This window comes from Bos indicus, chromosome 8 (genome assembly GCF_029378745.1).
Source record: "Bos indicus isolate NIAB-ARS_2022 breed Sahiwal x Tharparkar chromosome 8, NIAB-ARS_B.indTharparkar_mat_pri_1.0, whole genome shotgun sequence".
In the NCBI taxonomy this organism is placed as follows: Eukaryota; Metazoa; Chordata; class Mammalia; order Artiodactyla; family Bovidae; genus Bos; species Bos indicus.
The window spans coordinates 96,585,526-96,606,045 of NC_091767.1; the positions used below are offsets into that span (position 1 = coordinate 96,585,526).

Below are 20,520 nucleotides of genomic sequence, written 5' to 3' on the forward strand. Positions count from 1 at the left end.
GATTTTTGTTTTTCTTTTTTTTTTTTGGTCAAGAAGTTCACTCATGGCATAGCTCATGCAACGTTTCACCTGCATAGTTGAACGATGGGTTTGAAAGCCAGATAACTGGGTGGCAGTGACGATGAGGCTTCTGCACCAAGAACTTCTCTCCTTACAAGTCATCACCTATTGGGGTTCCGGAGACTTTGCGTAGTCGGCAGCGCGCCTCGCCTCTGATGAATTCATTATGTAAAAATGCTCGCATATATCTCCCTTGGTTTTTAACCTGCTAATCTGCTGTAACATAAAATCTAGTAATCTGCAAGAATAAATGCCGGCCATTAGGGAGGGCTCGGAGTACTGATGGCTACCACTGTATTTTACCAGCCTTTTGGTCACTTAGAAGAGGTGCCAAAGATCAAGGAGAGGAAGGTGGTGGGCTACAAGTGTAAATTCTGTGTGGAAGTGCATCCGACGCTCCGAGCCATCTGCAACCACCTCCGCAAGCACGTCCAGTATGGCAGTGTCCCCGCCGTGTCCGCCGCCGTGAAGGTGAGCACTGGGAAGGTCTGGATGAGAAGTCTTGTGTGTGAGCCATTCGCGTTCCTAATCCACGCCGCTGCTCAGAGACACTCAGGAAAGGGTGTCCCAGATGTGGGCATTCCTGAGTTACACTGGGATCGGTCTGGCTTGTTTTGATTTCTTTACAGGTTGGATCCTCCTCATCTTCTGTGTCTCCACCCGGTTGCATTTCGATCTGGTTCCCTTCCACGCGGATAGTTCAGTGGAAACAGAAGATCCGGGCCTCAGGATACAGGAGGCTTTGGGTCACCTTTCTGTGCTGTGTTTGTTTGTGCTTCCAAGTGTTTCGAGCTCCTGAGAGGAGCCCCGTGGGTTCTCTCCCCATCCTCTTCTGCTCCTCCCACCGCCTGACTTCTTTTCTGTCTTTCTCCTATGGTAATGATACAGAGATCCCAGGAGAATGTGTCTTTTAACTTCTTATTCTGGGTCCTCAGAGGAGCATTAAGAAACGTTAAATCTAAAACTGAAAGCCTTCAAGTCACAGTTGACCCTGTGAGCCCTTTGGCCTGATTTGTCTCCCCCATCCCCTTTCCCTATATGTTGCTGACAAGTGCCTCCCCTCTGCCTCCGACATGTTATCAGGCCACCTGTTTTGAACATCACAATCTTAAATATTAGTCACTGTTTTAATAACCAAGCCGAAATCCCTGCTTTCTAGGATGTTGTTAGCCACTTCGAGCAGAGAAGTTAGTTCAGAGCTCTGCCCTATCTCTTTGGATACATGAATGTGTTTTTGTCATCGGCCCTTCCCGATCTTGCGTCCTGTTTTGCCATCGTGGCCTGGAGGTAAAGCTTCCGCTTTTCCCATTGAAGACTGGAGCCTTCCTGCTGGCGACACAGCCGTGAGTGGTGCTGGGACCAGCAGTGGCCATGTCCTTGCCCGCCATCGTGGTGTGTCCCAGCCTTGCGTCCCCCAGTCGCTCGAGGGAGACAGAGCACCTCTTCCTGTGTAATCAGTAATCCAAGGAACCACCTCGAAACACAAGCAACTTAAACCCAGGCTTCTCCTTAATTTTTGTGTTGACTATATAGTAGCCTTTGGTCAAGGGGTAATGTTACCATATGTGGGCTAGAGATGAGCATGGTGGCAAAGAGCTGGGTCTTTCTGTCTCCTTCCTCTCCTGAGGGTGTTCCAAGGCTCCTAAATGCCCAAACCATTCTGTTTTTCCTTCTTCCTGCCTCTCTTCCTTTCTCAGAGCCGTAACCCTAACCTGCTTTGTATCAGTTTCAGTAGGATCCCAATTAGAATTTTCTTTGTAAGATGGGAGATAAGGGAGTGAACTGTCTTCAAAAGTGGGAGAGCCCCTCCCTCATAGTTCTCAGACAGTAGCAACCTATGTCCAGATGTTGCCCTCATATCACCACCACTGCATGAGGATGGCATTTGGGTGTGCCCTTCCTCTAGGGGGAGCCAGAGAGGCAGGGGAGGAAGCCTTACCACGAAATGCCGATGAGTTTGGGAGAATGAAGGGAGAGGAGGAGAGCTGGGGGCAATGATGTTGGATATTTATTTTGTTGGTGGGGCATGTGTGTGTGTGTGGTTCTCTTAGCAGGAGGCTGAAGACCCTTCCCACTTGTTCCTGGATGGACTGGAAGCAGCCAAAGATGCCACTGGCGCCCTGGTGGACCGGGTGGATGGTGAACACTGCTTGCTTGATGGAATGTTGGAGGATGAAACCCGGCCGGGGGGATACCATTGTAGTCAATGTGACAGAGTCCTGATGTCCATGCAGGGGCTGCGTTCTCATGAGAGGAGCCATCTGGCCCTGGCCATGTTTACCCGCGAGGACAAGTACAGCTGCCAGTATTGCTCCTTTGTTTCTGCTTTCAGGCACAAGTAAGTGCTCACCGAGTGCCCACAAGTGGTAACTGGGGAGGGGCGCGGAAGGCCCGAGAGGTTGGAGGAGTCTCGAGACCCCTGTCATGGTTCACGCCCACTGTTTAGCTGGCTATGTTACCTTGAGCCTCAGTCACCTCATCTGTCAAATGGGGCTGAGAACAGGAGACTGTTCACTTGATACCAGACTTGGCAAAATCAAGCATTTTTTAAAAAACTGGAGTGTACTTAATTTACAAGTTTGTGTTAAGTTTCAAGTATATAGCAAAATGATTCAGTTACACACACACACACACACACACAAATATGTACACATATTCTTTTTCAGATTCTTTTCCAGTATAGATTATTATTAATATAAGATATTGAGTATAGTTCCTTGTGCTTTACAATAGGTCCTTGTTTACGTATTTTATATATAATAGTGTGTACTTGTTAATCTCCCTACCCCGCCCCCAACTATCCCCTTTGGTAACCATAAGTTTGTTTTCTGTGTCCATGAATCTATTTCTGTTTTGTAAATAAATTCATTTATATCATTTTTTAATATTCCACATATAAGTAATATCATACGATGTTTTTGTCTGACTGACTTCACTTAGTATGATCATCTCTAGTTGCATCCATGTTGCTGCCAGTGTCATTATTTCATTCTTTTTTATGACTGAGTAACAATCCATTGTATACATATGCCACATCTCCTTTATTCATTTATCTGTCACTGGAAATCTAAGTTGCTTCCGTGTCTTGGCTGTTGTGAATAGTGCTGTTGTGATCATTGGGGTGCATGTATCTTTTCTAATCAGAGTTTTCTAAATTGGGCATTTTTTTAAAAAATGACGGTTTGGGAGGAATTGCTATGATGTACACCAGGAAAGACCGGAGAGTACATGAGTTTACTGGTGCATCTGTCAAACATTCATCCAGAACCTAGTCATCATAAGAGGAAGTAAGTTTCCATTTGGGAAATTAAGTGGCTAAGGAGGTAAAATTAGGACTGCTAATCCATGTGACCAAAGAGTCATTGCTTGGCATTTAAAAAAAAAAAAAGACCTGGAATGGTAAAGAAGTTTATCGATGCTGGAGAGATGCTTGAAATGTAGTGGGGTTGGGAGAGGGAGCTTTCCACTCCTTGGCACAGCTTTGAAATTGCACGTTGGGTTTTTATGTGAGGCCGTTCAGAGTGACGGGAAGAGGGATGGTTCTGAGATGCAACAACCTTTTGTTGCCTTTCTCTCACAACTGTATGAGAGAGAAATATTCAATAACACATTCTACAGTCTTGGATGAAGGTGGCTGATTGTGAGGCTGACATGCTGTTTATTTTTATCATAATTGAAAATAAATGATGGGCTGTTTGCTTCTTCAAAAAGATAAAGTGCTAGTTAGTGGTTGTTGAAAGGCAAGAAGAGGAGATGCTTCTACGGAGGTTAGGGAGGGTTGCAATGGCTTTTATGATTATACAGGACCTAGTATCTAATCTTTGTCATCAGACTCATGCCCTGGCCTCAAACTAGTGTAGTTCTCACCTGTTCAATAAATGTTTGTTGAACAGCGACTCTCTTTTCTGACACACAGAACCTCAGTAAGTTGTTGTGAATAACTGAATACGCTCTGTTGTAAATGCTTTGGGGGGAATATAAAGAATAGGACACGGTCGGTGGTCTAAGGGAACTCAGGGTCTAGTTGGATTATAAGTAAAGCAAGCATACAAATGACTGGGCAACATAATGCACATGTCTTTAAAAAATGTATCAATAAAATGCTACAAAGTTTCAAAGAAGAGAGATGGTACATCCACTTTTGAGGGATCAGGAAGATTTTATGGAATAGGGAGTTTTGGAGTCAAGTCTTCAAGAGGAAGGTAGGACTTCAAGAGTTTGGAAAGGACATACAGTATGAAAGGAAAGATGAGAGGCCAGGGTCCTGAGGAAGAAGGTGACGTTCAGAGGCACTCAGCTGGGGGTCCTGTTGGACTTTCTTGGGTGGGGGCCACAAGATATGCAAGATCTTAGTTTCCTGACCAGGTATCAAATCCATGCCTCCTGCAGTGGAAGCATGGAGTCCTAACCACTGGACCGCCAGGGAAGTCCTTGGTTGGACTAACTTTTAAATGTTACAGTGGAAGGTAAAGTCTGAATACTTGAGACCATATTTGGGATCTTTGAATGTGGAATGCATGCTTTGTAATTTACATTACTGGTCAAAGGAAGACTGTAATGAGTAGGACATCTTAATCACTGACATTTATCAAGCCTCACTGTGTGCCAGGCACTGTGCTAAGTGCCTTCAAGCATTATCTCATTTTATTCTCAGAACAGCCCTATGAAGTATGATGCCATTATTATCTCCATTTATGGATAAGAGAAGTGAGGCCTTTTAATGTAGAGAAGTTGTGTAACTTGCCCAAGGCCACTCGGCTTATGAGTAATAGCTGGTGTTTGATCCCAGGCAGTCTGACTCCATCGCTTGTGCTTTTGAGTTGGGAAAAAAAAAAATGGTGGAGACCAATTAGGAGGGTCATGATAGATAGCTGAGCCACCGGGTTAGAATGGAACTTTGGAAACAGTTAAGGGAAGGACGATCTTCATGGCTTGGAAAAATTGACTTCTTGGAGGGGAGATGGGACAGTGTACAGTACAATTGACATGGAGGTTTCCAGTCTGGTTGACTGACAGCATGGAAGTGTTCTTTCTAAACACAAGGAAATGAAGAGAATGTGTTTTGGATTAAAAAAAATAACAAAACCAACACTTCTGTTTCGGGTTGGTTGAGTTTAAGATAGCTGAAGGACATCCAGAAGGAGGTGTCCTGAGGCAAGGGAAAGTGCTGCTTAGGAGCTTGGGAGAACATTATATATTTAAATGCTAAGAAGTACCGTTCCCATATGAGTCATTTAGAATGGAATCTAGTTCTCTGGGGCACTGATACAAATTAGAACATCTTCCCACACCTTGTTTGGTAGATTTATTATTTTTTTAACAGTAGTAATTATTATGAAATACTGGGAGTTGATTATAATAATTTCTGTATAAGTTGCTTCTGAAAGACTGGTATATAGCAAACATGGTTTTATCAGAAGGCAAGGCCAGCCTTTGGATCACGCAGCTTCCTGTAAACATGCCTGCCCTGGGCCTCCATATTTATAAAGACTTTGGAAACAGACAGCCCATCGCAGATAGTCCAGCTACTTTGAAAGCTCCCTGCCCTGCACAGGTGTTCATGGTGGAATTAAGATTTAAAAAGAAAGTCAGCCCTTTTTACATACAAAATTTCTCTAAATCTCATTTTTGGCGGGGAGGTGGGGAATAAGTTCAAGGCCTCTTTGATAGACACTCCTCACTGACTGCAGAAAACTTAAATTTGTCTGTATTTTACCTTTTGTTTTTGGATGTCCTCTCCTACTTTGCAATGCTTTAGAGAAGGGAAAATAAGTCTACCAAGACCTGTTTCCACTGCCATGTCTCTCAATCCAAAAACATTTTTGATTTCTTCCTTCCTTTAGCTTCCCCAGCTCTTGCCAATCTTTTTTTTCCGGTTAAGTGCCATCCTTGGAAAGTAACAAAATTACTTTGAACAGCTTAGAAATGGGATTTCTGGAAAAGGGCAATGAGAAAATGTTGGATGCTGTTTTTAATCCTGTCATTTCCTTTTTTTTTTTTTTCCTTCTACATCAAGTTTGGATCGCCATATGCAAACCCACCACGGACACCATAAACCATTCCGATGCAAACTCTGCTCCTTCAAGTCCTCCTACAACAGCCGGCTGAAGACACACGTCCTCAAAGCCCATGCTGGTGAGTTGTTGTTCGCTGTACACTCGTTCTCTGAATTTGAAATCCAGTAGTCTTTAATTTTAAAGAGGGAAATTTTAAGTCGCTTGCTCCATACACATGAGAATAAGCTTTCTTTGAAATCATCATGTATTCAATTTTATCTCAATCTAATAAAAATTAAAGAATGGCCTAAAGGCAAAATAATACTGAGCTCCATGTCACCCATGTCATAGTCAATTCATTCAACTAGTATGTATCCACTAACAGATTTTTGCTACTCAAATGGGCTCTGTTTTTTTTTTTTAAGAGAAATTTCTAAATTACAAAGACTTTCTAATGGAAGTGCAAGAATTGGTACATCTACTAAAAGTAATTTCCAACTAAAATAAAGTTATAATCTTAGAAATGTTGAAAGGGGCAGAGAGAAACCAGGATATCTGAGATTTCTCCTGAGATGCCCTTAGATGCATTTCCATGCCCCAGATAAGAAGAGACTTTGGGTCCTGAGTGTCCAGGAGCTGTGCTGACTCTGTTACTCTGTCTTCTCATCGGGCTGGTTTCATGAACATCCCTTAACTACTAATAAGATGTGATATTAGTCATCTTATTTAATCCTCAAAACAGCCCTAAAGAGGGTGGATGCTGTTGTCACTCTTCAGGTGAAGCTACCGAGACTCAAAATTAAGTGTCCTGCTCATGTCCACCCTCATGACTCAGATGGTAAAGAATCCACCTGCAATGCAGGAGCCCCTGGTTTGATCCCTGGGTCAGGAAGATTCCCTGGAGAAGCAAATGGCTAGCCATTCCATTATTCTTGCCTGAAGAATTCCATGGCCAGAGGAACCTGGCGGGCTATACAGTCCATGGGGTCGCAAAGAGTCGGACACGACTGAGCGACTGACACTTAACACTGTCAGCCACAGAGCCCATTCACTAAGAATTTGACTCCAGAACAAAAACCAAACATCCTTGCACTCACATGGTGCTACCTCTCTCTGTTTTGCTCTTCTCTACTTGGAATATGATGGAGATGCCCACAGATAGCTAATCAGAACTCGGCCGAGAGAGGAAAGACAGTGGCGAGGGGGCCCGGGGGCATTTCCCATGATTCCTCAGTCCTCTGAGAAGCCCGACTGCACATCGGCCTGTGGCTCCCTCTCAGAGGTGTTGACAGCCCTTCAGGAACTTGCTTCAAACACAGAGGGAAAATGGGGAGTCAAAACACTTTAGAATAGCTACCAATACTATCAGAGATTCTTCTAGAGATCAAGTCTTCTCCATGAGTTTCTTCAGCTAAGGATTTAGAATACTAGTTGAATTCTAGTTTTATATTGTTTACTTTTTTATTAGCGTATAATTGCTTTATAGTGTTCGTTAGTTTCTGCTGTACAATGAAGTGAATCAGCCCTATATAAACATATATCTCTTCCCTTTTGAACCTCCCTTCCACCCCTCCCCACCACGAATTCTAGCTTTAAATTTTTCAATCAGTTAGAACTTTCCCGTCTCATTTATTAAATTCCATTGTATGGTTATAAAAACTTGTCTCTTCATCCCCTGTGGAAATAAGACCATCTCTCCATTATTTCCTGAATGCTGGGTTCTGTTGAACTGTCTTAATGGAGTAAAACTACTGAAGCCTTAAGTTCACAGCAGTTGTGGGGTAGGGCAGGGGGTGGTCGGCAGATTAGCTGTATAGGCTCTTCTCTGTTAGTATTTTTATATCTCCCAGAACATTTTACTAAATTCCAAGGAGTAAGAGGCTTTGGGGATCAAACCACTCTTTCCTAACTGGTGTATACTGTAAATTATTCAGCTGGGACACCATCCTCAGAAGTTTTTCCTATAGATCTCAGCCTTGTCAAAAACACTTTACCAATGGGAGTTGGGTAAGTGATTTGGCCTGTGGGAAGGACTTAAAAATAAAGTGCCACAGGCTACACACTGACTCTAGGGCACTGAGCTGAAGCGTATATTCTTGGAGCTGACCAAGCAGACTGGCCTTCTGTGCTCACTGGTTGGCAAGAAGAAAGCATCCAGAGAGAGTGGAAGCAGCGTTATCTAGTTCTCTACACACCTGGGACCACTGGTATCTATGACACAGCTCAAGTCAAATCATTTTCCAAAAAGACTCTTGACTTGTCTGTTCTGCTCGATAGACTTTATTTTAAAGGGTAAAACCAGATACCTGGATTGGAATTCTCTCTCAGGTTATGCCACTTACGACCACCCATCAAGGTTCATGTAGCCGTCTTTGCACTGAAAAATCGAGAAGTGAAATAAGAAGAGCAGTAGTATATAAAATGACATATATACTTATTATTTTAATTGTTTATTAAAATGTTTATTTATTTGGCGGTGCCTGGTCTTAGTTGCAGCATGTGGGATCTAGTTCTTTGACCAGGGATCAAACTTGGACCCCACCAGGGAGGGCCCTGTATTTCTTATGTTAGTAAATATCATTGTTCATGCCCAGCATTATCCTGTAGCTCCCAGGCCATGGTTTGCGGAGCGTGGAATTGACTGATGTTCTTGTTTGGGTCCTCTGACTTCTTTGCGCTTCCCTTCTGCTTTGGGCTGTAGCATGTTGCATCGTTCAAGGTTTCGTGTGGGTCTCTTCAAGGCTTTCTTGGAAATGCAGGCTGTGGGGGTCATCAGTTGTAAGAAGGAGGCTGAATGCAGGACTTTGGATGCTGGGCTCGCCTCACATGAAACCACTCAGTAATTTTCCACTTAGTAATTAGGTGGCAGGAAGGTAACCATCACAACAGGGTGAGAGCGAGGATGGAGGCTTACCTGCTCTGCCTTGCCTTGCTCTAGTGAGCATTTGTCTGTAGCACATCAGCAGCATCGTCCTCAGTTCACATTCACTGGTCCTCTCCTCTGGATTTCACATTTTACCTTAAAAATAAATTTTAAAAATACATGTTCGTTAGAGAAAATTTGAAAATGAAAGAAGAAATGCAGTAGCCATTCACAACCTTATTATCTAAAGACCACTGTTATTAATATTTGACAATATTTCCTTTCAGCCATTTCTTCTGTAATTATTTCTCATAGTTATGATTATAATTTAATGTATTATGCCTTTCTATTTATTTTTCTGAGTATCAGAATTTTATTTTCCTATGTATGACCAAATCTTTAAGAATTAATTTTAATGAATAGTAATTTATCAAGAAGATATACCCACATTTACTTAATCATTTCCCTGGGGTTGGAGACTTAAGTTGTTTCATCCCTTTTTTAAGCATAAATAATGTATATTTCTAAATAGAGATTTCTAAGTATTAATGGATATTTCCTTAATTTAAACTCTCAGAAGTGGAATTATTGAATTTCAAGCCTGAGCTTTCTAAATTTATTGTTGTTAAAAGCAAAATTGCTGTCTGAGTTGATTGTACCAGTGTTTGTCTGTCCAATGACGTATGCATGCCCATTTTACACCCTGCAGTTCATTTAAAAGCTGGCTTAGGGCAAAAGTAAATCATATTCTCATTTAACTTGATCATAGTGATCTGTGCTGTATTTCAGTGGTATTTAAAACAATTAAAAGGAAAGTTCTTTTAGAAAACAAACTTATGGTTCCCAAGGAAAGAGGGGGGATAAATTGGAGATTGGGACTGACATGCACACTATTCTATTAGATAACTAATAAGAGCCTCCTACTGTTTAGCACAGGGAACTCTACTCATCACCCTAGAATGACCTATGTGGGAAAAGAATCTAAAAAAGAGTGGATATATATATATATGTATAACTGATTCACTTCGCTGTACAACAGAAACACAACATTTTAAATCAACTATATTCCAATTAAAATTAATTTGAATAAAGCAAAAATACTTATTTCTACTTAGGGAAGTGAAAGTCGCTCAGTTGTGTCTGTTTGTAACCCCAAGGACTGTATGCTGCTGCTGCTGCTGCTAAGGCACTTCAGTCGTGTCCGACTCTGTGCGACCCCACAGACGGCAGCCCACCAGGCTCCCCCTTCCCTGGGATTCTCCAGGCAAGAACACTGGAGTGGGTTGCCATTGCCTTCTCCATTGTGTGAAAATGAAAAGTGAAAGTGAAGTCGCCCAGTCGTGTCTGACTCGTAGCTACCCCATGGACTGCAGCCTACCAGGCTCCTCCATCCATGGAATTTTCTAGGCAAGAGTACTGGAGTGGCTTGCCATTGCCTTCTCCGAAGGACTGTATAGTCCATGGAATTCTCCAGGCCAGAGTACTGGAGTGGGTTGCCTTTCCCTTCTCCAGGGGATCTTCCCAACCCAGGGATTGAACCCAGATCTCCCTTATTACAGGCAGATTCTTTACCAGTTGAGCCACAAGGGAAGCCCAAGAATACTGAAGTGGGTAGCCTATCTCTTCTCCAGTGGGTCTTCCTGACCCAGGAATTGAACCAAGGTCTCCTGCATGGCAGGCGGATTCTTTACCAACTGAGCTATTTCTATTTCAATGCCCTTTATATTGAAAATATAAAATAAATATAAAAATATATGAGCTACACAAAGATGCACACATGTTAATGTATTTATACACCTCTGTTGTTTAAGAAATCACTTTGACTCATTTCTGTACTGTTGATCAGCTAGGGAAATAGTTTTGTTCTCAAGTTTGTGAACTGGTCCAAAGAAAACCGCACACACAGGATGTGTAAAATCCAGAAGGCCTAGAGTCATCGCGGAAGTGAGTTATGAGGATGGCACAATAGTTTGCACTGAGTGACTTGGTGCTGGGAAAGCCACCCATCAACCCTTGGAATACGAATGAAGTGTATTATTTTCTGTGGATGATGCAAAGGCTGAAATGAAAACTGACATAGTCATTTCTGTTGTACAGACAGAGGGAGAGGGGGGAAGACTTTCTGAGGGAGCTAGCTAGACATTTGATTTCAGGCTCTGCTGGGGAATCAATTATAGGCTCCTTCGCTAAACTGAGCATGGGATGAAGAGGGACCAGGTCACTTGATGCCGGGGGGTGGGGGTGGGGGGTATTGCCGAGGGGTTGATCTGAGAGGGTTCTCAGGAACCAGGCAGCTTGAGGCGTGCTCCCTGGAGTGAAGTAACCGCGTTATTTCCACCCGCCTCCCCCCTTCTCCCCTCCTTCTCCTCTGCTGTCCCCGCTGTCTTCTCCAGGTGAGCATGCCTACAAGTGTTCTTGGTGCTCCTTTTCCACCATGACAATCAGCCAGCTGAAGGAACACTCCCTCAAGGTCCACGGAAAAGCCCTGACCCTCCCCAGGCCACGGATTGTCAGTCTCCTCTCCTCGCATGCCCACCACTCCTCCCAAAAAGCCACCCCAGCCGAAGAAGTGGAAGATTCCAATGGTAAAACCGGGCTTCGAAGCGGGCATCAACCATTGGGGTGGTGGTGGATGGGGATTAACAGCCAGGCCTTCTTTTTAGAAGAAAATCGTATATGAAAATGTGATGGTTCAGGTGAAGGAAGAAATGTGAAAAGGTTGGAACAGTATAGACTTTGGAGGTGGAGGGTGAAGTGAACTGGGTGAGCATCTGTTTGGTTCCGAGACAAGGCATGTCTGCATTGCTGTGTGTGCGCAGCTTATGGAGAGAGCGCGTGTGTGCTGGGTTCGTGTTGAGTTCTTCCTTGGTGGTTGAGCGCAGGAAGGTGAGGAATGCTGGGCGTATTTCTTTGTTTACTTATTGGTATGTATGCTGTGAAGTGTTTGGGGGTACCAGATGTATACGTTAACACAATTCAGAGTGGGAATGGAAAGGGTGAATGGTGGGGATGTGTCATTTTGGGGTCACCTTGTGATTTTTTTTTTTTTTATGGCTGAAGAATGATGAGGAAGCATCAGTTGAAGGGAGGGAGTAACTGCCCACTTTCAGAGCTTCACAGGCTACACCCGGGAAGCCCTGGAGGGAGTCTCCTCATTGGCGGTGTAATCAAAGCTGTACACCAGAGAGGATGAGAGCGAGATGGCCAGTGTGGCAGAGCCGAGCAAAGGATGGTTTGTTTTGATCAGCCCAAGAAACGGAAGGGTGTTGATTGCTCACCTCAGATGACTGCAGAGTCACATGCTTAGGAGAGGAAGAAGTCTGTAGATTCTTGTTGACATAGGAGACCTAGGAGCTGCTCTCTTCCATGACCTTCTGGTGTTGACTGCCTTCTGCAGCATCTCTGGTAACCGGTTATCTACCGCCAGCCTGAATACTTCTCAGGTCAGGGAACAGACCGTTTCCCAAGCAAGGTCTGTCGTTACGTCCTTGGTAGGAGCTTAAAGGGCTGGCTAGAAAGTTCATGGGCCCTTCGGAACAAAGGCTTGGCTTTGAGTCTTATTTCGCTCAATGCCAGTTGTGTTTTCCTGGGCAATCTTAGCTTCCTACACTCAAAGGTCAAATTGGATGATGATACCTACCCCTTGATGACCTTGAGAGATTAATAAGAAAAGATATACATTTAATAAATGGTCATTTTATTCAGCAGTTTACATCCTTGGATTGCAGTTTTGGTCTTTGAGGCCGAAGCATGAACTTGGGGTTACGTTTAATGTAAGAGTTTAAAAAGATAGACTTCTCAGGTTACGTGAAGATCTGACAGCCCCAACACGTCCATGTGGTCTGACTATCTAATTAGCAAAAGAGTAAGTAATGAACCTTCATTCAAAAGGTCTGAGCAGAGAAAACTGGGAGGAAAAGGAAAGGTAAGTCCTGGGGCTAAAAGCTCCCTTTGCTGAGTTGCAGAATTTGGTGGCCTTTCCTTTGCCAATCAGTAAACACCAGGTTAAACGTAGTAACTCCTTGCTGGTATTCCTGTCTTGAAGGACTTCTGTTTAACAATGAAGGTTTGTTATTATGATGGTGGCTCCTGATGAAGTGAGCACACTTACCTTCTCTGCTGATGTGTGGCAGTTTAGCCTGTGTTTGTTGTTGGTGTTGTTTTCCAGGAAAATTTAGAGTCTCAAAGCTAAGGGGGCGGGGTTGGGAGATGGGGGTAGGGAACACATGTGAAACACTACAGAAAATGTCCCCATTGCACCTTGAGATTCTGTTCCTTGGAAGATATTGGTATATTACAACAAAGGGCAAAATAGAATTTTATGTAATTGTAAGGTCTTCACATGATAACAAACACTCACATGATTGTTAATGAGTTGCTTTTATCTGAAATGGAAGCTATGTTTGTGTAGCCATTTGGGTAAAATGGGGCTTCCCTGGTGGCTCAGGTGGTAAAGAATCTGTCTGTAATTTGGGAGACCTGGGTTCGATCCCTGGGTTGCAAAGATCCCCTGAAAAAAGGAAAAGCTAACCACTCCAGTATTCTTGCCTGGAGAATTCCATGGACTGAGGAGCCTGGTGGGCTACAATCCATGGCATCACAGAGTCAGACATGACTAAGCAACTAACACTTTCACACTTGGGTGAAATAGATCCACCCAAGCACCATTCCTCACAAAGGCTTTTCCTGGGACATTTGTCTCCATGGTTCACCTTCTTTCCCCTTTGTCCTCCTCTCTTGGAAGGTGGGTCTTAGTCTCCAGCACATGGACATCCTGCAGACCACTCAGTGTATGGCTCACCTTCCTCTGCGTGCGTGCTAGCTAAGTCACTTCAGTCATGTCTGACTCTTTGTGACCCTATGGACTGTAGCCCACCAGGCTCCTTTGTCCATTGGATTCCTCAGGCAAGAGAACTGGAATGGGCCGCCATGCCTCCTCAGGGGATCTTCCCGACTCAGGGATCAAACCCGTGTCTCATGTTCCCTGCATTGGCAGGTTCTTTACCACTAGTGCCACCTGGGAGCCCTCCCATCCTCTACATAGGCTAAAAAAGAGTCAAGTTCAGTCAGTTTCCTGAGCCTGTACTCTCTGCCAGGAGCTATGTGATGCACAGAAGAATCATAAATTAATACAGTATCATTCTGAATGCCCCGAAGTTCAGAATCAAATGTTTAGAAGATATTATCAGCATGGTTTTGAACTAACCACAGCTCTTAGCCTGAAGCCTCACCTTTTTGAGGGGTGATTTCTGATTCTTGGAAGCTAGACAAGGTTAGGACCTTGGGAGAAGGGTGGTTTCAGAAACATGATGAAATGATATTGGCTAACTCTCTGTGTAACACAGGTAGTCTATTAGCCACAGGGAGATAAGTTGCAGTATTTAAAAGTGTTTTTCTCTTTCTGTAGAAGAAAGGATAATGAATGTAAACACTCTGGGTGGCCACTCTAGTGAGGCTTACACAGAACTCATTGGATCTGTGCTGATTTCAATGTATGTAAATAATCTGGATCAGTGGGTCAGGAGTGATTGTTTAAGTGGGATGAACCTAAAGGTTTAAGGTGGGGTAATGCACCCCACTCCAGTACTCTTGCCTGGAAAATCCCATGGACGGGGGAGCCTGGTGGGCTGCAGTCCATGGGGTCACTAAGAGTCGGACACGACTGAGCGACTTCACTTTCACTTTTCACTTTCATGCATTGGAGAAGGAAATGGCAACCCACTCCAGTGTTCTTGCCTGGAGAATCCCAGGGACGGGGGTGCCTGGTGGGCTGCCATCTATGGGGTTGCACAGAGTCGAACACGACTGAAGCGACTTAGCAGCAGCAAACAGAAAAAAGGTTTCAAATGGGCTCTTCTCATTAATGGATAATATGGAAAGAAAAATTAATAGTTTGTCCATTCAATCAATATTTTCTTGAATCCTTTCTATGTAGGTGTTGTGTGATTCAAAATGCCCAAGAATGACAGAAGAGGTTGAAAATGGGCAGGCTGTTTGCTGGGGAACCGATTGGTGGATTCCTAGAAATGGTTACATCTGGGGGACGAAAAAACAGCTGTGGGGCTAGACAGTAGCCTGTAAATCATGCCTTGAATGGTGTTTGAAACACGCATGTGAAATCCAGTTGCACATTTTAATAGGGAGAAGCTGTGGGGCCGTTGGCTCTCAGTTAAGGTTTCCCACACTGCCAGGTCGCTCTGAACACAAGAACCAAAAATGTGTTGCAGGCCTGGGGGGAGTAGAGATCCGTAAAACCAGGGAAATCACCAGTGTGTCCTTGGCTTTCTGATCCCCTAGTGAGACATGTGAATAAAACGACTTGACATGCTCGCTGCTGTTTGCAGTGGTCAAATGTTTGCAGTCTTGAGAGTGAGCCAGTCTTTTCCGGCAGAAGGAAACTGCCTGAGCAAGAAGGTTCTTCCTAAGCTGCTTTGCCTCCCAATCCAGAGGGGAGCCCTACAGGGGAGAGAAGGGAGCCCTCCAAGAGAGCGAGGGAAGCCAAGAAGGCAGCCGTGAGAAGGTGGGGGGTGGGGGTGGGGGCTGATTGCTTTCCCACTGCCTGGCCACACACTTGCTCTGGACATAAACTCTTAGACTCTGGGCTGTCAGTCTTGACATGTCTCACCAGCATGTGGTCTCTCTGTGTTCTCCATGATCTGTGGTTGGAAAGAAAAGCAGTGCTGCTTCTGTGTGTAAGATAATGGGAAATGACACATAATTGCTATTCTAAACAATGCATTAAGTTGAAATCATAAGGTTGTCAACAAGAGGAAGTGTTCTGCTGTGTTTGTGTTTACTGGGTTCCTTCTGCCATATAAAATAGAGGACTGGGTTGTATCAAGCTTTTTCTTGGACTGCTTTCAGGACAGAAAAACACACATATCCATATACCTATAAAACAAGAGACAGACTTAGAGCAGTGTCGTTTCATGATGAGGTTTGTTTAGGTCTGAGTAGTTCCCCAGGGCCTGGGTGGTGGATACATAATTTGAAATTCAGCTCTATCCTTTGTAAGAGGTCAGGCCAATGGTGACATTCCATCTTTTTCCTACTTTCAGTTTCTTTCTTCGCTCCGTCCAGTTATGCCGCACAGAATGGCCTGCTTTAGGAAGCAGCTACTGTGGTGCGCTTAAAACAAAAATCAGACACTAAGACCATGTGCAAAACACATAAGGTATATGAGAATTAAGACAGTTTTTAGCCTGTGCCCTAATGGCAACCTAGGGAAAACACCCAGAACTTTTGGTCATGAAATCCTTCTTCGTGTAAGAGAGCTCCATATAGTCCACCCAACAAGAGATGTCTTTGCTAGTATGAATTGGTAGAAAAACATAAGGAGCTTCGTGATTTTTTTTTTAATAAAGCAAAGGGTTTTCTGTTACAACTTTTCAGTTGGCTTTTCAGTTATAAACTCTAGAATGATATTTGATCAGCAGCATTTTTTATCAGGGAATCTCTCCTCAAAAAACCACAGGCACTTCTCATGTCGTATCAAAATCTAAGTTGTCTGCATTGCATACAGACTTTACCACTTGGTCACACGTTCTCCATCCTGTGTGTTCTCACCAACAAATCCTTATGTTTCCAAACATCTCTGTACTAACTGCACCCAGCACCTGAGGTCATCATTTCCATTTCTGTGCATTCGAAGGAGCTCTGCTGGGAGCTTCGAAGAATTTCCTGTGTGCTTCTGTCTGCCAGTCTCTGACTTTAACTTCTGCTAAAGACTGACATTTACCAGCCATTGGGTACTCTGATTACTCATCCATTGATGATCTTCTTGGTGTTCATTTGTACTTGTGGATATGCTTTTGGTTCTGTCCCCTAATTTTCCAGTCGAAATAGTTAGATACTTATACTGACTTCTTTTAACTGGCCAACAATTTCTTGTAGGCATCACAGTTTTGCAATTCAGTTAGTTGTTCTCCTAACATGTCTGAACCAAGGTGTACAAGGGTAAGTTTATTTCATTTGCATTTAAGAGGCAAGTTCAAAAGATAAATGATCCAAAGATGTAACCTTAGGGATTGCTGTAACAGAAACTTTCTGACGCATCAGTCTGCCAAGAGGAAACAATCTTCCTTGACAGAGTATTTTCAACTTTATTGTTGTTCGCTGGATAACAAGACCTTCTGTAGAAGTGGGAAACTGCAGGTTGAGACAAGTTGTAAGCCTTTCCAGTCCTCAGGAGGAGACAGAAAGAGTGGTGGTGCTGGGGACATGGGCATTACAAGTGTAGTCCCCTGGTAGCAGAGCCCCTTAGAGCAAGCACACATTATCATTTGGCCCTGGAATGGAGTAGCTTTTTTGTGTGTGTGTCTTTGTCCGAAAGCATAGAGTGTTTGGTTGTAGTTAAATCCAATTCAGAGAAGCTATAGAGTGAAACTAACCAACAAAACTCATAGATTAATAAAAAATTTTTATTCTGCTTGAAAATTCTGCCTGCCAGTGTTTTGACATAATATATGAGTTAGAGGAGGCTTGTTTTGCTTGATTTCTACAGGCTATAAATCAAGGATTTGGCAGACTTTTTCTGTAAAGGGCCAGATAGAAAATACTTTCAAGTTTGTGGGCCACAGAGTCTCTGTTACAACCATTCAACAGTGCCATTATAATGGGAAAGCAGCCATAGATAATATGTAAACAATGGACATGGCTGTGTTCCAATAAAACTTTATATGCAAAGGCGTGAGCATGGACATGGATTTGCCCTGTGGGCAGCTTGTCACTCACCCCTACCATGGTGAGTGGAAAAAATTATAGTAGAACCCATGAAATTAATCCCATCTTTAGTAAATGTCATTATAGACCTTTATAGTTAACATATAGGCTATTCCTAGAGGTCACTTAAAATATAACTTGACCTAAATACATGCTTTGTTTCATATATGATATGTAAGACATTAAGTAGAGCTTTAAAATATTAGTGTGTGAATTACACTTAAGCTCAAAAGAAAATCTTCTCCAAGAATTGTATTGAATCTAGCACCAAACCATCAATTCATTTAACCTTGACTGCAGCAATACTTAACACTTAAAAATTAAGATCTGAGATGCCTGCTTTTTGAAGAGAAGCTTTTCAGATTTCTAAATAGGTAAGACATAAAATACAAACTTTAAGAGGATCCAATTAGTTGCTAGGACATCAGAACCTTCCACACAGGTTCCAGTTGGCGATCAGATTTCTCTTGGGGTGAAAGAAAGAAGAGGTGGTTTCTTTAAAAATGACAATAATGAAATGGAGACTCTCCAGTGAATAATTGTGAAGTACCAAGATTTACATCGTTTTTAGCACATGGGATATGAGACATAATTTTAATGGCTTGGCCATAATTTTTAATGGGTTCTGCTGGTCTTAAAATTATCTGGCCAGAGAACACTAACCTTCCATTTTTGACATCAGAATTTCTACATTAAAATGTGATCTCAAGTTTACTTTAATGCTTATTATGAAGAGTGGCATTTCTACTATAAAAACCTAAGACAGAGTCTGTAAGTCCCGGGGTGCAGAGCAGTACAGGTGATTCCGCGTCTTCTGTTTGATATCCAACAGTCTTTGGTGGTGAAATTATTAGACCTTGCCCCCGTCAGCAAATAGAAAGCCTCCAAAATTATCACTGCCCTAAAGTTGAATATCATGTGATAGACCCTTCCCAAGAAACCCACCTGCCTGAGATGGGTTTTTGAATTAGCCACATGGGTCTGTGACTTTTTGAATTAGCCACAGTTTCATGTGCCAAGGATGGAAAAAACATTTCAAGTGAAAGCTTTCCATGTCCTGGGAACTCAGTCAACTTGCCCATCTCCCTCTTCCCATGCCAAGAAAAACATTTGTTCATCAGAAATACAAGCATATACTACCCAACTCATTCAGAGCTAGTTTCCAGCAGCTCCAGAATTTGCTGCATAATTCCACAGCTTACTGTTGGTTGGAGATTACCTTAAGGTCCTCCAGAACCTCAGTGTGGGAAATCTCTAAAAGGAAGAAGAAATTTATTCTTTGGCAGAAAATGCATTCAGTTGTTAGTCAAATCATCTGAAATTATTAATCTCAGTTCTTTTTTGAAAGAAAGAATTTTTCTTTGTCCTATTGTTGCCCACTTCAATTTCCCCCCCCCCCCGGAACCAGAGCTAAATGTTTTAGTGCAATTATATTGAATATAAAATCCCTCAAACTCTTTTGAGACTTCTTGTGATTCATAGATCCTCTCTGTCTTCCAAATTCTGTTCTGCGCTAGAGAATTTTACACAAGTATTGGATCTGGGAGGATGAGTATGTGTGAGCCATGATTCAAGTGGTAGAAATCCTGGGACAGCTTTGCTGGAACAGAGGGTATGTCCTGACCAAGATGGGCATGTGAAAAAGAATTCTCAGAGCTGAGATGAGAAGAAGATGCCAGAAATAACCTTCTCCAAACAACTATTACTTATCTTCTAAATTATGTGAGTTTTGATTGTATGGCCCAGTATGTCCAAATGATGCACATGTTTTTTCATTCATTCATAATCCTAAATAATAATATCCTATAGAAAAATCCGACTGATAGTAGTTAGAAATAGTGAGATAAAGAATGGCCAAAATGATGGGAGCAGTTCAGGTGTGAACAATTCTGCTTGCCTTTTCCTGAAGTCAGTCCCTTGCTGTTTTTGCCCAGAAGGGCCATGTTCCTATCAGAGGGCTCTTCTACTTTGTAACTAGTTTCAGAGTCATCAGCCTCAACCCAAAGGAGGTGTTTGGCTAAGAGGGCAGAGCCCAGCTAAGATATTATTTACCTGTTCACTGCTCTTGGAGAAGTCATTCCAGGGTGAGGCTCTCCAGCTCCTTAGGAACAAAGAATATTCTTATGTGCCTCGTGTAAGCCACCCTCCTTATATCATCTGTTATGTTCGTGTTCTGTGAGCCCTCCAGCAAAGCTCCATGATCACTACAATGAGCAAGGCAGGACCTTCCTTCTAAACCTTCTCTGTAGTCCTTGATTTTTAGCACTGCTGGTTGTCCACTTCCCGCCCCCCTCCACACACACACCCAACCCCGACTAGTTTTAAAGTCAACCCTTCTGGCTTTTTATAAGGATTCTGCCTGTCACTTTGTTTTGAAGTGATAAAATTATTACAATTTTTATTCTGCTGATTGCCTTAAATTTACCATCAGATTTAATATGTCTAATGAGTCAGAGGTACAGATTATTAGTCTTATTTTATAGAGAAGGAAACTGAGACCCTGAGGGCTGAAATGATGAGTTCCAAAGTCACAAAACCCATATGTGGTAGACCTTGTCTGAATCCAAAGCTCATGCCCTTAACCTTTGTTCCATTTCATCGAAGACTTGCAGCAGAAACACATAGCCATAAATGAGCCAGAGTGCTGAAGACGCAACCTCTTCTTATGTGTCTGGGGGCTCTGGAAGTTTCCAAAGGAAGCTGAAGCCAAATTTTATTGTTGATTGATATTTAGAGCCTAAGTTAATAGACACATAGAATTAAGTTAAAAGAGCAGAATATAATGAATGAGATATTCTGCTTGCAGATTTTATTGACTATAGCCATAGAAAAGAGGAGGAATTGACAAGTCCTGGAGGGCTTCTTGACAGATGTGGGGGC

The 20,520-nt window shown here is 42.9% G+C and overlaps 1 protein-coding gene across 9 annotated transcripts in view; it reads left to right on the forward strand.

Annotated features, from left to right (window-relative positions):
• ZNF462 (zinc finger protein 462) overlaps positions 1–20,520 on the forward strand; it is a 187,119-nt gene that overhangs the window by 97,493 nt on the left and 69,106 nt on the right. For 6 of the 9 annotated variants that reach the window (XR_002181329.2, XM_019966681.2, XM_070795233.1 and 3 more), the window contains 4 exons: positions 367–531; positions 2,112–2,398; positions 6,077–6,195; positions 11,313–11,504. Coding sequence is in view for 8 of the 9 variants with exons in the window: in XM_019966681.2 (XP_019822240.2) it covers positions 367–531; positions 2,112–2,398; positions 6,077–6,195; positions 11,313–11,504 (763 nt within the window). In the remaining variant the exon portion in view is untranslated. The remainder of the gene's footprint in view (positions 1–366; positions 532–2,111; positions 2,399–6,076; positions 6,196–11,312; positions 11,505–20,520) is intronic. The other 3 variants (XM_019966685.2, XM_019966686.2, XM_019966683.2) reach the window with 2 other exon arrangements.